This window comes from Pipistrellus kuhlii, unplaced genomic scaffold (assembly GCF_014108245.1).
Source record: "Pipistrellus kuhlii isolate mPipKuh1 unplaced genomic scaffold, mPipKuh1.p scaffold_m20_p_15, whole genome shotgun sequence".
NCBI classification, from domain to species: Eukaryota; Metazoa; Chordata; class Mammalia; order Chiroptera; family Vespertilionidae; genus Pipistrellus; species Pipistrellus kuhlii.
In genome coordinates this window covers 24,440,796-24,457,353 of record NW_023425460.1, presented here as the reverse complement: position 1 = coordinate 24,457,353, position 16,558 = coordinate 24,440,796, and the positions used below count along the sequence as shown (strand labels likewise).

Here is a 16,558-nt window from a genome sequence, read left to right as displayed (position 1 = left end):
TTAGAAACATCGATGAGAGAGAGTCATCGATCAGCTGCCTCTTGCACACCCCCTATTGGGGATATGCCTGCAACCAAGGTACATGCCCTTGACCGGAATCGAACCCAGGACCCTTCAGTCCCCAAGCCGATGCTCTATCCATTGAGCCAAACCGGTTTCAGCGAGATCTATGATTCTTACAATAATGCAACCAAACAATCAACATGCTCTTGCTTCTTTATAAATACCTTACATTCGGATTAGCGAATGTAAGGTATTTAGAGGTCGTTGTGGCAGTCATATAAACTACTGTGTTTCCCCAAAAATAAGACATCCTCCGAAAATAAGACCTAGCACAAATTTGGGAGAAAAAAATGAATATAAGACACTGTCTTATTTTCGGGGAAACAGGGTAGTAAAAGGGCATTAGTTTTTGTGCACAAGATGTATGAAGATCCATGAGGAAACATGATGCTTTCTCTACTCATAACAGTCCCACTAACCTACTCAACCCTGTTCCGCTCTCCCTGCTCCACTCTCCTTTTCCACTTGATAACTCTTCTTCATCTTTAGGTCTCAGCTCAGCCATTATTTCCCTGAGAAATACCACCATGACACTGTTGTGTTTTTTTAATCTTTATTATTGAGAGTATTACAGATGTCCCCCTTGTCCCTCCATTACCTCCCTTCACTTAGTTACCCCCCTTCCCATTCCAGGCCTTCATGGCCCTATTGTCTGTGTCCATGGGCAATGCATGTATTTAAGTTCTTTGATTAATTTCTCCCCACCCCCACCCCCACTCCACCCTTCCTTCTGAGATGTGTCAGTATGTTCCATGTTACCATGCACTCGGTTCTATGTTATTCCTCAATTTATTTTGTTCATCAGATCATACGATATTTGTCTTTCTTTGACTGGTTTATTTTGCTTAGCATAATACTCTCCAGGTCTCCCCTTGCTGTCTCAAAGGCCAAGAGAGCCTTTTTTATAGCTGCATAGTATTCCATTGTGCAAAGGTATCATGGCTTCTTTATCCACTCATCTACTGATGGGCACTTGGGCTGTTTCCAGATCTTTCAATAAACTAGGAAAGCATAGGTGTGATTATTCTTTCTAATCGGTGTTTTGGGATTCTTAGATTATATTCCTAGAAGTAAAATCACTGAGTCCAAAGCAGTTCCATTTTTAATTTCTTGAGGGAACGCCATACTGTTTTCCATAGTGGCTGTACCAGTCTTCATTCCCACCAGCAATGTACTAGGGTTCCCTTTTCCCTTACCAGCACTTGTTTGTTGATTTGTTGATGGTAGCCACTTTGGCAGGTATGAGGTGATACCTCATTGTAGTTTTAATTTGCATCTCTCTGTTGTTTGGTGACATTAAGCATTTTTCATAGGCCTATTGTATCTGTATGTCCTATTTGAAGAAGTGTCTATTTAGGTCCTTTGGCCATATTTTAATTGGACTTTTGCTGCCACTTTTATCTGCTATTCTAGCCTCTAATTTTTCATTATTCAATGCATCATCAAACTGATACCTAATTTGAATCCTAAAGTAAAGTCCAATGATATCACTTTTGGGTTGAAGGCTTGTGATGGCTCCTACTCTGCCAAGTATGAAATACAAATAGAAAATAACACATTCCATTCAATAGACATTTTTAGAGAATCTTCTTTGTTCTAGGGAATAGAGTGTTTCTAAAATCCCCAGCCCCAATTCATTTCTTTATTTTTCTTACGATCTTCTATTGTATTTCAGTGACGATAAAACTTATTTTGGCTTATATATCTCTGCTTCTTTATATTGCTTCTTAATGACTTTAAAGCATGACCTATTTTTTCAAGAAGATGAACTTCATTAGAACACATCTCTTTCACTATAAAATACAGTTCAGGCCTTTTCACTCAGCAGGTGCTTAGTAGTTAGATGTTAAATGAATTAGCTTATTTCCTGCATCATTTCACAAACACATAAGACCTTTCCTGGGGTTTATGAAATGACGCCATTTGATTGTCTTCATAAAATTCCAAAGTTTCTTTATCACTTGCGAGTGATTCCATTGTCATTACAACTCCTCTTAGAAATGTAGAGTGACCCTTATCACTCTGAATAGTTGGCAATGACATTGATAAAGGACAGATGTTTATTACCTGGGGCCTATGGAAATGTGCATGTATTTAGGTCTGTGCATTTCCAAGGTGAGTAACTCCTTCTCTAGTAAAACTTAAGGAATACGGTGAAAAAAGAAGAAAAACACCACTAAGGAGGGGAAAAAAAGTTTCACTGTCAGCAAAACCCAGAACTTTGTATCTAGCAGTAAGATTTTATTTTTTATTGTATCGACAATTTACAGTAAATATCCCCAAATGCTCCATGTCCCCAGATAAAAACCAAATTGATTGCAGGAGGCAGAGACAGAAGGTGAATGAGGTTATGGATTTGATAGTGTAAGTTGCTGCATCCTTAGGATCAGAGTGGCCTTTTCCTATCTGTCAGTCACTGTCAGTGTGCAGGAGTAGGCTAAGTGAATACAAAGGAAGGAAAGAGTTTTCACAAACAATCATACTTAAAAGCAACACTAGGTTTTTGTGAAACCATGCTTTACTAGAAGAGAATCTGTATTTTATTAATATTAGCAGTAGTGGTAAAAGTGAGTTGGGTTTCATAGCTTCTAGAAAAAAGACCACTTGCATATATGTTAGTAAAATATAAAAAGCCATAACAGTAGTCCTACCATACCTGGCAAGTTTGGTGACCTACACACAGACTAAGATTAGGGGAGAAACAATATTTTTCCCCCTAATCTTTAAGAAAACGATAAAATGCATTATTGAAATCAGACCTGCTCTGTTGACTCTTTGGAAGAAACAAAGATAGGTGTGTTTTAGAATTTCTGGACAAAGACCAGTCCGGATCCAGCCTGTTGGTCCTGAATTGATTCCACAGCTCTAGAGATAAAGATGTTGATCTCAGATTCAATGGGTTCCAACCCTAGTCCTATTAAATTATGACCCTGCCCCCCTTCTCTTATCACCAATACCTGGGTAAGGCAAATTTATGAGTCTCTACCACAATGGAGGCAAGTGGAGTGAGAAGTTTTTGGCTAAGAGATAGAGGTTTAAGGATAAAATTATGAAGAACTATTTTGGGGAGAACACTTGTGGATGTTCTAAGAATTTGTAAACAGAATCTGCTACCCTAGTCAATATCCTATTCCACTTACTCAAACCTTACACAGTCTTTGGAAATGATATTAATTATGAATAAGCATGATATGTCCAGATGAGTTACAGGAGTAAATTGTGTGAAAGGGAAGTCCCCCCAAATTGCATTTGTTTCTAAAACCACGTTTCTATCATGACCCCCAACTCATGCTTACACAGCTGCAACAAAGATTTAAGAAGACAATCTACCTAATAAAAGAGTAATATGCAAATTGACTATCAATCCAAAACACAAGATGGCTGCCCCCGTGTGGTCAAAGATGGATGCCCCCATGTGGACACTAGATGGCTTCCACAAGATGGCCAGCAAGGGAGGGCAGTTGAGAGGGACCAGGTCTGCAAGGGAGGGCAGTTGGGGGTGACCAGGCTGGCAGAAAAGGGAAGTTGGGATTGACCAGGCTGGCAGAGGAGGGAAGTTAGGGGTGACTAAGCCTGCAGGGAAGGGCAGTTGGGGGGGACCCAGGCCTGTGGTGGAGGGTAGTTAGTGGTGACCAGGCCGACAGGGGAGGACAGATAGTGGCAATCAGGCTGGCAGGAGAGCAGTTAGGCATCAATTAGGCTGGCAGGAGAGTGGTTAGGGGGTGATCAGGTTGGCAGACAGAAGCAGTTAGGGGGGGAGTGGTTAGGGGGTGATCAGGTTGGCAGACAGAAGCAGTTAGGGGCAATCAGGAAGGCAGGCAGGTGAGCAGTTGGGAGCAAGCAGTCTTAGATTGTGAGAGGGATGTCTGACTGCCTGTTTAGGCCCGCTCCCAGTAGGATTGGGCCTAAACAGGCAGTCAGATATTCCTCGAGGGGTCCCAGATTGGAACGGCTGCAGGCTGGGCTGAGGGAAACACCCCACCGTGCATGCATTTCATGCACCAGGCCTCTAGTCTACTATAGGACAGAAACCTGAGAAACAAAGATATCTTTGGCTAAGTCATGTGAGGCCCAGAGTGGGTCCAACAGACTAAAAATATTAAGATTCCAGTAGTTTTAATCAACACTTGTATGTTATATGCATTTTTACTTGAATTGTAATGTGTAATCTTTAGAGCCAACCTGTGAGATAGCCAGTATCATCTTCAATTTACAAATTAGAAAACCAGCTCAGGTATAGCCACTGGCTCAAGACATGCCCATTTCCATAGGCTCCAGGTAAGAGCAGAGCTTCAGCTTATGGACATAGCTCACCTTCTGGGCAACTGGGGTTCTCTGGAGCAGAGAAGGTCACTGTATTAGTTTACTAAGATTACCATTACAAAGTATCACAGACTGGGTGGCTTAAACTATAGAAATGTACTTTCTCACAGTTCAGGAGGCTAGATGTTCGAGGTGTCAGCATGGTTGATTTTTTCCTGAAGCCTCTTTCCTGGGCCTGCAGACAATTGTCTCCTTCTGGAGTCATCACATTGTCTTCCCTTCATATTGGAGTAGGGGCCACCCTAATGACTTCATTTAACTGAAGTCCCACTCTGAGGTAAGGACTTCAACATATGAATTTGGTGGAGGGGAGACACAATTCAGCAAACAGTCATAAATCTCAAAAAAAAAAAAAAAGTTTCATCTACTTAATATATACAGACCATGTATTTTATAATCAAAATGAGATTAGTACCTGAACTTGACAACTATCAAAAGCAAACATGAATATTTTATAGCTTCAAGCAGAACAATATTTAGTCATTCCAAACTTTACTCTTAAAAAATAATTGTTTTCCTGATTGGGAGCAGAAGTAGGTGATAGAGGACTCCGGACCTTTGTTCCATTGAAGTCATCTTTATCAAGAATTTTGAGCATACAAAACTAGGCCTCAGATATAATTCCATGCTGATATAAACCTAGCAGTTGTAAATAGTTCACTCACCAATACAAAAAAAATAATAATAGAGATCAATCTCCAAACTCTGCTTATAAATTTGCTTCTTATTATGACTTAATGTAACATCCATGAGTCTTTCCCAATATCAAAAGTGCTGGCTCAGATTTTCAAAACCACAGACGTTAAGTGAAATGTTTAGCAGAGGAGGCAGTTGGGGTTCAAGAGTCTATAGATCTTGAATTAGTTGGTTAACAACTTGACTGGAAATTCTGTGCTTTGGAGGAAATCAGAAGATTAGACGCTTCACATATCCAGAGAAACATTGAGGGAAACCAAGGGATGCTATATGCAGTGGGACAATCAGAAGGTTAATTGGCAGAATTCTAAAGAACTGAAAAATTTCTGAAATAGTCTGCTGGGAACAATGGATAAATAACGTTGGAGCTCACATTTAGGAAGATATCTATTAATTTTTTTGTTCCCAACCAATTCTGGTTTTTATATATTAAAAATGTCCTGATCATAGGATTTTATGTTTAATGCACTACTCTTTCGGTTACTCTAACACTTTGTGATCACCAGAAATTGCCCAGTATTTTTGAAAGAATAAAATTAAATCACTATTCTTTAAAATTCAAAAATTATTTCTCCAGAAAGTCTCACAAAGCAATGATACTGAGTCAAACAGATAAACAGAAGTTGTTGTCCATATAGAAAGGACCTCCACTTTTTCTTCTTTGCTGAAATGAATAAGGCTCCATTGAACCTAACGGTGTCCTCTGGAGACGTCAAAATACTCCACATTTACTTGCTATGTAGATTCATGTACTTGAGAACAGGGGAAACCAGGCACATAAAACGCAATCGCAAATTGAATGCTATTTAAACAAATGAAAAATCAAATGAATGAAATGCATTTAAACAGATTTCATTTTATTCAACTCTATCTTAAGGAAATAATCGTATCTTTATGTTCCCTACCCTAATCGTCCCCAGACATACCATCTGACCGTCCCAGTCATTTTCAATACAGAGATAACCAATGGATGATCTTGCCCCAAACCCAGCCATTTTTAATACAGAGATAACCAATGACCAACTGGCTCACTATAGGAGATGAGAAGGTAGAGGAATATAATATATACCACTGGGCTCTGGTGGCGGAGAAGGGGTATAAGCAAGGGTCTACACAAAAAAAATACTGGAAATAAAGAAACATTAGAAACAGAACTGATGTGTGTCACTTTTGATTTCTTCTTTCTATTCCTTCCTCCCACCATCAAACAATTTCTGACTGCCTTATATGAGACAATGTCTGTTCAGGTCACAGGCTTGGCAGAGACAGCCAAGGAAGCAAATACAATGATCTCATGAGTTTTATTAATCTTATTCTGCAGCTCATCCACCCAAGGGCGCCCGCAGGCTTTAGGCGCCCAGCAGCGCCCACGTGGGCAGCTCCCTCGGGGCCGGCCCGCCTCGCGCGCCGGGCGCCGCTCCGCCCCCTGGCGGCCGGCGGCGGGACTGCGGGGACGCGCCGCGGAGACTCGGCCATGGCGCGGGTGCTGATCGTGGGCGCCGGGCTGACCGGGAGCCTGTGCGCGGCGCTGCTGCGCAGGGAGGCGGCTCGCCCCGTCCACCTGGCCGTGTGGGACAAGGCGGGCGACTCAGGTGGGTCGTCTCACGGCCGGGACGCGGGGAACGACGCCGCCCAGACGCCGGCCTCGGGGGTGGCGCGGGCCCCACCACCGGGAAAAGCCCGAAGAAAACGGGGCTCCCCGGGCCCCGGCGGGGCGGGCCTGCGTCGGGACACGTGATCGGAGACTTCCGCCGCCGGGGATGGCCGCCGCCGCCGGGCGAGGGGGGCGCCCCGGGCCTGGCGGGGCGGCGACGAGGGCCGGGCTCCCGGGCGGGGCCGGGCCCGAACCCCTGGGCCGCCGCCGTCGTTAATCACAAACGCCCACGGGGGGCTGGGGAGACCCGGGCAGCTTCGCCCAGATCCTGAGGATCCTAAGGGGCCCGCGGACAGAGACTCTAGGGAGATTCAGTGTTCAGGATCCTGTTCTCCCCAGCCCTGCCTGAAAGAGAGAAAGCTGACCTCGATGGATTCATTCTCACGTTTCATTCATTCCTGTCATTCATTCATTCATTCATTCATTCACGTTCTTAACTATATGCACCTCACGGTGTCCTTTAAAAAAATATCCCAGCCGAAACCGGTTTGGCTCAGCGGATAAGAGCATAGGCCTGCGGACTGAAAGGTCCCCGGTTAGATTCAGGTCAAGGGCATGTACCTTGGTTGAGGGCACATCCCCAGTAGGGGGTGTGCAGTAGGCAGCTGATCAATGTTTCTCTCTCATCAATGTTTCTAACTCTCTACCCCTCTCTCTCTTCCTCTCTGTGAAAAATCAATAAACTACAGTATATATTTTTTAAAAAATAAAAAAAAATCCCAATCAGTGACCAAATTGTGTCTTATTTACTTGCTGCCAATACTGGATGGCAAAACCTTCAACTGAAAAAAAAAAAAATTAGAAAAAATGTCCTCTACACCAGCTGTCATGGAATTCATGTGGGGTAATGGGGTGCATAGCTTTCCTGGATTCATTCTAAGGCAGTGGGGGGCATTGCAAGGTTCCTTCTAACGCAGAGACCTCTTTCTGTGGGTGAATTCCAGGGGGAAGAATGGCCACCGCCAGCAGCCCTTACGACCCGCAGAGCACCGTGGACCTGGGCGCCCAGTACATCACGCGCACCCCGCAATATGCCCAAAAGCACCAAAGGTGAGCTTCTCCGGGGGTGGGATCGGCTGTGTGACCTGAAAATACAAGCCACCCGTTTCTGACAGAGTTACACTTTGCTCCTTGGAGTATAGTGACATTATTATGCTATTATCATTTTCATGATATTAGCAGTAAAAGGTTAACCTAAGTAAAATGGGAAAGCTGTTCCTACATGCCTCCCAGTGTCCTTGTGAAGATCAGATGAGGTGTTTCGTGGAACACAGCAAGGCCTCTTGAATATGAATTACTATGTTGGTGTTGAGGGAGAAGACAAGCTAGTTGGGATGGAAGTTAATCGTAACCAATTTGAAACCATTGTACGGAATGCCTTTCTCTTTGTCTTTACTGACATGATTTCTGAAATGGACAGGAAAATAGGCCTTTGCTTAATGTCAGCAAAAGGTTTATGGCTTCTCAAGACATTTTCGTTCTTCACTTGAACTGCAAATGTTATTAACACAAAACATGTTGAGTTGACCACAGGACAACATCTGATTATTACAATACTTAGTATTATAATCTCTTGCAAGAGAATACGGTCTGATCGAGCTGATTATAGAATACCATTATGTAATATATGTTGGTTTATTTCAGTTTTTATGACGAACTGCTAGCTCATGGCATTTTGAAGCCTCTGACCTACCCTATTGAAGGCACGGTGATGAAAGCAGGAGACTCTAACTTTGTGGCACCTCAAGGAGTTTCTTCAATTATTAAGCATTACTTGAAAGAATCAGGTGGGATTAGGATTTTCTCTGTCTTCCTTTAAAATTAAGCACACATTATTAGATATTAATACTTCAAAGAAAGTTATAAAGTAGATGTTCTCTTATTCACCACTCAATAGCTAGCTTTCCTCTGCTAAAGTAACCACTAATAGTTTCCAAGGCGTGCTTCCAGAGAAATGTTTATACAGCTATCACTCTACCTGGCTGTCTCTATTTTCTACTCATGCATGTTTATATTTATTCTTTTTAAAAATACACATGGGATTTTTTTACATAAGCCATTCTATACCATGTTTGGTCTATGTTTATAGTAAATCTATCTGTCTACCTATCTATCTATCTATCTATTCTTTTTCTCAAGCAGTACATTTAGTTAGACATTGTTCACATCTCTTCAGGTGTCATCTGATCAGTTCTGAACTTCTGTTCCCTATTTGTAGGAAATTATTGTAGGAAAATGAATTTAGATTTTCTCTTTAATAAGGAGGAAGGCAGGGGATTATATTAAATAAATACATAACACACACATTTGCTTTTACACAATGTTTAAACCTTAATATTCTGATATGTTTATTGCTATCTGCAGATTTTTAAAAAATTTATTAAATATTATGTGCTGAGTAAACAGTGGTAAATAAGAGACATGGTTCCTGCCTTTGTTAATGTAGAGTGAGGTAGAGAAGAAAGACACTAAATTAATTACGTACACACACAAAGGCACGTAATAAGTGCTAAGAAGGAGTGAGAGCATTATGAGGGAGTGTATAATAAGAAGGCCTAATCTACTGTGAGTTTCAGAGGAGTGACGGCGGGGAGACATGTCTGAGAAGGTGTCACTGAGGATCTAATGTCTTCATGGGTACCCCAAAGGTAAGCAAGAGTGAACTAGGCCAAGAGCTGATGGTGATAATGGCACACAGTGGACACATGAGTTGAAACTGTTTAATATAGGAGCAAGTTGGTGCATTTGAGGAACTAAAAGGTAATGATGACTCGAGAGTAGTGAATGAGGGAGCAAGTGATAAGAGATGAAGTTCAAGACTAGGACAGGGGCCAAATCATAAGGGGCTTTGTAAACAATGCTAAACATTTTATACTTTATCTTATGTGCAGTGGGAAGCCATCGAGGAATATTACACAGAGACAGACATGGTCAGATTTACTAAGCTCAGAAGTAACTCTCGAGAGATTTTGTATAATTTTCAAAACTGTTTTAAAATGAGAGTTTCCAGAGCCCACAGATTTTAAGATCTGGTCCTTTGGAAAGTTAGTAATTGCTTTCATAAGGAAAAGCTACTTTCCCAGAAACTTCACTCCTAGTAGTAGGAAAGGAGAACTTTCTGGTTTGTAAGAATGGTTATACTATCACCCTCTACCTCTTGAGATAGATACTCCTTTTGGGGTGATTTTGCCAGTTGTGGTGTTGGATTTGGGTCTGTCATCTACGCCAAGGGTTCGCACACTTTAGTAAGCCTGTGTGGGGGTGGGGGAGAGGGAGGAGATGTTTAATATAGACTGTTGGGCCTGATCCCCAGAGATTCTGACTTAATAGGTCTGCGTTGGGGCCTGAGAATGTATATTTCTAACAAGTTCCCAAGTGCAGAACACTTTGGGGCCATTGGGATTATAGGTGCAAGGCTGGATATGCAGAATTTCTAGGTCAGTGGACTTCAGTTCCCTTACACACACATATATTCACCAGCACCAATAACACAGTATACTCCTGTCAAAGGGAATATTATGTGAAGACACAACTGAATCAAATAAAAAATCCATTGACTTCACTGAGGTCAGGCAGGACCAGGACCAGAGCAAGGCAAGTTGGGGATGAGCCATCCTAAATAAATAGGATGGATTGAAATGGAGCTGCTCAGGTTGGAGAAAAGGAGATGATGGTTGTTGAGTTGAAAGCTCCGGCTTTTGTGCCTTCCTAAGCAGGGCCTCAGAGAAACCTCCAGACCAGCTGAAGTTCTGTTTATAAGCCCTTGCTCCAATCCTTGAACAGAATGGTGCTAATTTGCATACGCTTTAAAATTTTGAGGTTTTTTTTTGTTTGTTTGTTTGTTTGTTTCTGCATTGAAACATTATTTAAGGGACAGTGAAAGATGCAAAGGTATATGAGGTCTGGAGACCTGACCTGGAGAAGCCTAGAAGGTTCTGGGTAGATAAGACATACCTAAAGCAAACAGAAATTTTGAATGAGTGGTAAAAGCAGAATGTCTTAGATGAAAAGGATCACTTTGAGTTGGAAAAGCTACAAAAAAGAAAGTTTCATGGTCAACATTGGACCTAAGCAGCATATTTTTTGGCTGGTAACATGAGTTTTTCCTTTCAGTGTGCTTTTTTTCTCATTTCACTTTTCAGATCTTTCCTTTCTATTCCTGAGGCTGAAAAAAAGTGAATTTGTTTTTAAATCTAAATTTCTGAAAACTGGAATGTGAAGTGAATGTTAATGTACCAAAGAGACCGATTTAATTATATTTTATCTTTCAGTTTCTGGTTCATAATTCATTCTCTTAAACCAGTGATTTTCAGCCAGTGTGCCACAAGATTTTATTTTTAAACATGCAATTCCTGACCATTTAGTTTGTCAAATAAAGAAATGACAACAGCCAACGCAACAATAGCCATCTTATGTGAATAAATCAAAATTATACCTGTAATTTTTCTTTTTCAGATCGGTAAAAGTATTTTTGTCTGGTGTGCTACAGAATTTCAGTAATTAGTGCATGAGATGAAAAAGGTTGAAAATCACAATCTTAGTCTTAGCCGGTTTGACTCAGTGGACAGAGCATTGGCTTGTGGACTGAAGGATCCCAGGTTCAGTTCTGGTCACAGGCACATGCCCGGGTTACCGGTTTGATTTCCAGTAGAGGGCCTGCAGGAGGCAGCCGATCAATAATTCTCTCTCATCATTGATATTTCTCTCTCTTTTTTCCTTCTCCCTTCCTCTCTGAAATCAATAAGAATATATATTTTTAAAAAGAAAATCACCATCTTAAATAAGTATTGATTAAACACTAGTATGTGCCAAGTACTATATGCTATATATTGAAACAAAACAGACTTAATTACTGACTAAAAGGGAAGAAAATATTAATCAAATAATTACTCTTATAAGTATTAAAATACCTTTGTGACAATTGCAAAGAAGGAACATGCAATAAGAGGGTATTCTAGATTGTATTTCTCTTAATTCTTCTTAATGAAGATAACTGATCTATTGATGAGTACTTGGATTTCTCTTACAGAGACCTATTTTAGGTTTAATAGAGAACAATCATTCCTTTAATAGGGAGTGGTGCTCTTTCTTGCTCTTATCAGAGAGAAGAATTAACACCTTTACTAAAATATATACTTGCTCTACAATGATAATGAGCTCAACGTCAGAGGGATGCAGCTCTAAATTACGACATGCCATTTCTGAATCTCTTTCCTTATCTGTGAAATTAATTGGCATGTATATTAAGTGCTTGGCATAGTCTTAACATACAGTAGATGCTTAATTAAAAAAAAAATAGCTATAGTTACTCTCCTCATTAATTGTAATAGTATTTCCCATCTCCCACACACTCAGAGCAGACATTGATGGGCAGGTCCAAGTGTGACAGATGGAGAGGAATTCCTCCTAAATGAGAAAGAAGGTAAAGAAAAGCAACCCCAGGGGCTGTAGAGGGCAACCCCAGGGGCTGTAGAGGATCACCCGAATGGATCTAATTGGCAGCCCTTCTCCCCCCATTTATTCCTATGGAAAAAATTCTGCTGACGTGAACGTGATTTTGTTCTTGGAACAGGTGCCAATATCCGTTTCAGACAGTGGGTGACCCAGATCAACCTGAGAAACAACAAGTGGGAAGTCTCCAAGGAAACGGGCTCCCCTGAGCAGTTTGACATCGTCGTGCTCACGATGCCGGTGCCTCAGATCCTGCTGCTGAAAGGGGACATCGTGAACTGTGAGTCTCAGCCCGTGCCGCTTACTTCAGGGAACGAGATTTTTATTTTTATATATTTTTTTGAAAGAGCAAGAATTCAACGTAACTCTATTAGCAAAGGGTATAGTATGGATCCTACCGATTGGCATGTTTTATAAACGGATACAACGGCCTGGTTCACTGTCTTAGTCTTGGTCAGACTAAAACACATAACGGAATTTTTTCCTTAATCAGTTATGAGTTGAATGCTTTTCTTATTGCTCCTGCCTCTGAGAAGTGAGTCATTTTGATGGATGCTCAGGAGTGTAGCCTGCAAGAAGAGCAACCTCTTGGTGAGCCCCTGAGAAAAGGAGGTTTTTCCGACACTAACATTGATGATGAGAATCCCTGGCGAACCTCATCTCCGATTGCTCTGGAAGAAGAGCCGCGTGCTCCTCCCTGCTTGGGATTTGTTGGCTCACCTTTTACAACTAGCTTCTTCCCCCCTCCCTTTTTTTTTCTTCTTAAAAACAAAAACAAAAAACCAGCCTTAAGATATAATTCACATACCATACATTCATTCATTTTTCAAATGTTCATTTCAATGCTATTTTTTTTATAATATATATTTTTTATAATATATTTTTTTATTAAATTATTATTTTTGTACATATGTTTAATATATTCACCCATATATGCAACTGTTCTCATCCTCAATTTTAATCTCCCCCCGAAAAGAAGCCCCATATCCTAAAGCTATCACCTGTGTCCCTCCATCCCCATCCCTGCCTCTAACCCTAAACGAGCTGCCATCTACTTTCTGTCTCCGTAGATTTATTTCCCCGTCGCCTAGGTTCTTAAGGAATGCTCTGCCGTGGTTCGCTTTGCCTCCACCTCTGTCAGGTTTCACTCACGTTCCTTCTTTCATTTTGTCTAATCGATCCTGACACTTCAGAGCATTGAGAGGACACCCCATCTTGCCTTGAAGCCACGAGTTAAAATAAGGCAGAGCTTGGCGCTGGTGGGCAAGGTCGTGGGTCATGTGGGAATGGCTGTGGATATTGACGTGCCTGGGGCTTTTGACTTGTTGCATGACTGAAGCTGACGTTGAAGTTGATTGAGGAATGGCCTTTGATGCCACTATGAGAAAGAAAACTGTATTAAATATAATTTATAGATCAGAGATTTAGAACTGTCATAGAAATTGTTCTCCGAGGAAGAAAATTTCTGTTTATGACATCTTGGAAGTAATTTGCTGTTCCTTAAATATCAGTCCCACCACCCAGTAACAATACAGCTTCTTATCTAGTACAGTGTGAGGTAATAATATAGAAGGGATTGAAGTATTTGTTATGTAGCCATAGGCAAATTAGAACACGGCTTTCAAAGATCTCTGTCGTGAGTCTACTTCATGTCTGTTGCCAAAGTCACTTTAAAGTAGGATGATTTACTGCCATGGAGTCTGTAATAACTGGATTGATTTCAAGACTGTTAAATAACGTACTGTAACATCTTTTTTTAAATATCTTTTTATTGATATTTTACAAAGAGGAGGAAGGGAGAGAGAGAGATAGAAACGTCGATGAGAGAGAATCATCGACCAGCTGCCTCTTGCACACCCCCTACTGGGGATGTGCCCTCAACCAATGTACATGCCCTTGACCTGAATCGAACCTGGGACCTTTCAGTCTGCAGACCGACGCTCTACCACTGAGCCAAACCGATTTCGGCTGTACTGTAACATCTTATTAAAACAGTTATTGATCAGTGTATTCAGTTGTGTTGTAAATTATGTATTCCAATTAAAAAAAAATCTCATCGAGGACATTTTTATTGATTTTTTAAAAGAGAGAGGTGAAGAAAGAGAGAGAGATCAATGTGAGAGAAACATTGATCAGTTGCCTCTCCCACTGGCACCAAGCTGGGGCTGAACCGGAAACCTATTTATGTGCCCTGACCAGGAGTCGAACCCACAACCTTTTGGTGTACAGGACAACACTCCTAACAACTGAGCCACACTGACCAGGGCTACATATTCCAATTTTTCAAAGCTACATAGTCTTGTATCTGAAGAGAGATCCTTCAACATTACATTTTGAAAATATTCATCAATATTTGTATTAGTGACATATAAAACATAATATCTGAGATATGTTTAAGGACCTTCCAAAAATAATTTTATATATATATATATATGCATATATATATATATATACACACACACACATATATTGAGTACTTGAACATTGGGCTGAGAGATAACTTAATCCTCCTACTCATATTATATTTCTTTATATCTTTCTGGGGTTTGGGGAGCAATTTTTGCTTTATGATTTTTGATATGATTTTATTTGATTCATAATATATCTGCTATATCCTTTTTACTTTTAGCCTTTCAGAGATATTTCATTTTGGAGGCACCTTTATTTGTTCATCTTTGAGTCTAGTAATTTCATAAAGATATATAATAGTTTTGTGTCACTTTTGCAGGGGCATGCTATTCCATTTTTTACTTGAAAATCCAGCTTTCCCTTTATTGTCAGCTAAGTTTTCTTCTAAAACTTGAGAAATTATTTCTTGTCCATTTATTATGATCTCAGAATATCTTAAAAAATATAAAGTATCTCCCTCCCATATCTGATATTTTGTCTCAATTCATTTTCAACTTTGGTCTTTGCATTATTTTTTAACTTCCTTTTTCTAGCCTTCTCTCCATGTTTCCCATGTAGTTTTCAAAAGTGTTCTTTTTGTTCCCTTGTTTGAGATACTGTTCCAAAGAGGTCTTATAATTGTTCACTGTTTTCATGTCATTGCCTGAGTGTTTGTTTTACTATTCTGCTTTGTGGCAAAATTTTTCTAATATATATCTCTCATCGGTTCATTTGTTAGGTTCCGTTATGTTTTGTTGTCTTTCTCCATTTTTCTACATAGGTCCTTCTCTAATCATTAGTCATCTTTAAATGGAGCTATTTCTGTCAATTTTGTGAAGAATACTGTTGTCCGAAAGGGCAGACATTCAGTTTAAAGTATGTTGCCTTAGAATACTGTCTGTATACATTTTGTAAATATGGATGATTGAATACTAGTGATCATTAATATGATAATATATTTATTACTATGAAATATTTCAAAAATTTTTAACTTAAAAATAAAAAAGATGCATCTATATTTTTTAATCAACCAAAAGTAGTTGGACAGAAACATGTTTACATTGGTTATTGCTTAAAGATGATTTTTAGACTCTTTACATTTTTTGAATAGTCATAACTTTTAAAATGAGGATAGTTTAGTCTTACTATTAAAAAGGATAATGCTGTCAACATCTGAAAAAATGTATCATGCTAAAAAGAAATACATTTTTTCCTCTTTTCTTTTTTAGTGGACGAATAAGATGGAATATGTAGACTTTTTATGATGAAAAATTTAAGCATGACTGACTTGGTACATTTGATTGATGGGAAGGGTTTTTGGGGTGCTGTATTATCTCAATTAGAATTGGACCCCATGCAAATTATTCTGTGTTTACTTCCTTGTTATGAAATAACCCAATCTGCCAGTAACCCTTTAACAGAATCTCTTAACAATTCTGACACAATACCTGTGTGCCTAAAACAAAGAGGTTAAAAACATACTTTCTCTTTGTAAGTTTCAATCATGACCTCAGTATGAGGAATGAGCTCATCTCTTTTCTCTGTGTTTGTGGAGAACATTAAATCTCTTGAGTATTAAGCATTTTCAGTTTCTATGAAGAGACATCCATTTACAAAGCCATATATTGCCCTCTAGTGGATATAACTATATATTGCAGTTCCTGTCTGAATTTTTACTAGAGAGGACTATGAAGATGACTGAAATATCAAATATATATAAAACTATCACTGTAATATAATTCACAAAACTCCATGTTATTACAGGGAAACAAATGTTGGCCCATTATAATTAACTAATTTATATGAACTGAGTTCAGTATCATTTTTCTTCTAATATTATGTATTTTTCCATTTCAATTATATTTTATAATTAATAGTTTATTGATGAAAATTTTGAAAGTAAAAGTAAAATAAAATATAGTCATAATTCTAGCTTAATAAGTATTAACCCAGTAAATACACATTTCTAGAGATTTTTAAAGG

The 16,558-nt window shown here is 39.7% G+C and overlaps 1 protein-coding gene across 2 annotated transcripts in view; it reads left to right on the top strand.

Moving 5' to 3' along the window:
- Nucleotides 1-6,523: 6,523 nt before the first annotated feature.
- The window catches only part of RNLS (renalase, FAD dependent amine oxidase), a 211,966-nt gene continuing 201,931 nt past the window's right edge, over nucleotides 6,524-16,558 (top strand). For both annotated transcript variants that reach the window (XM_045581882.1, XM_036438483.1), the window contains exons 1-4: nucleotides 6,524-6,674; nucleotides 7,681-7,786; nucleotides 8,381-8,523; nucleotides 12,309-12,467. In XM_045581882.1, the coding sequence (XP_045437838.1) occupies nucleotides 6,557-6,674; nucleotides 7,681-7,786; nucleotides 8,381-8,523; nucleotides 12,309-12,467 (526 nt within the window). In that variant the 5' untranslated portion in view covers nucleotides 6,524-6,556. The remainder of the gene's footprint in view (nucleotides 6,675-7,680; nucleotides 7,787-8,380; nucleotides 8,524-12,308; nucleotides 12,468-16,558) is intronic.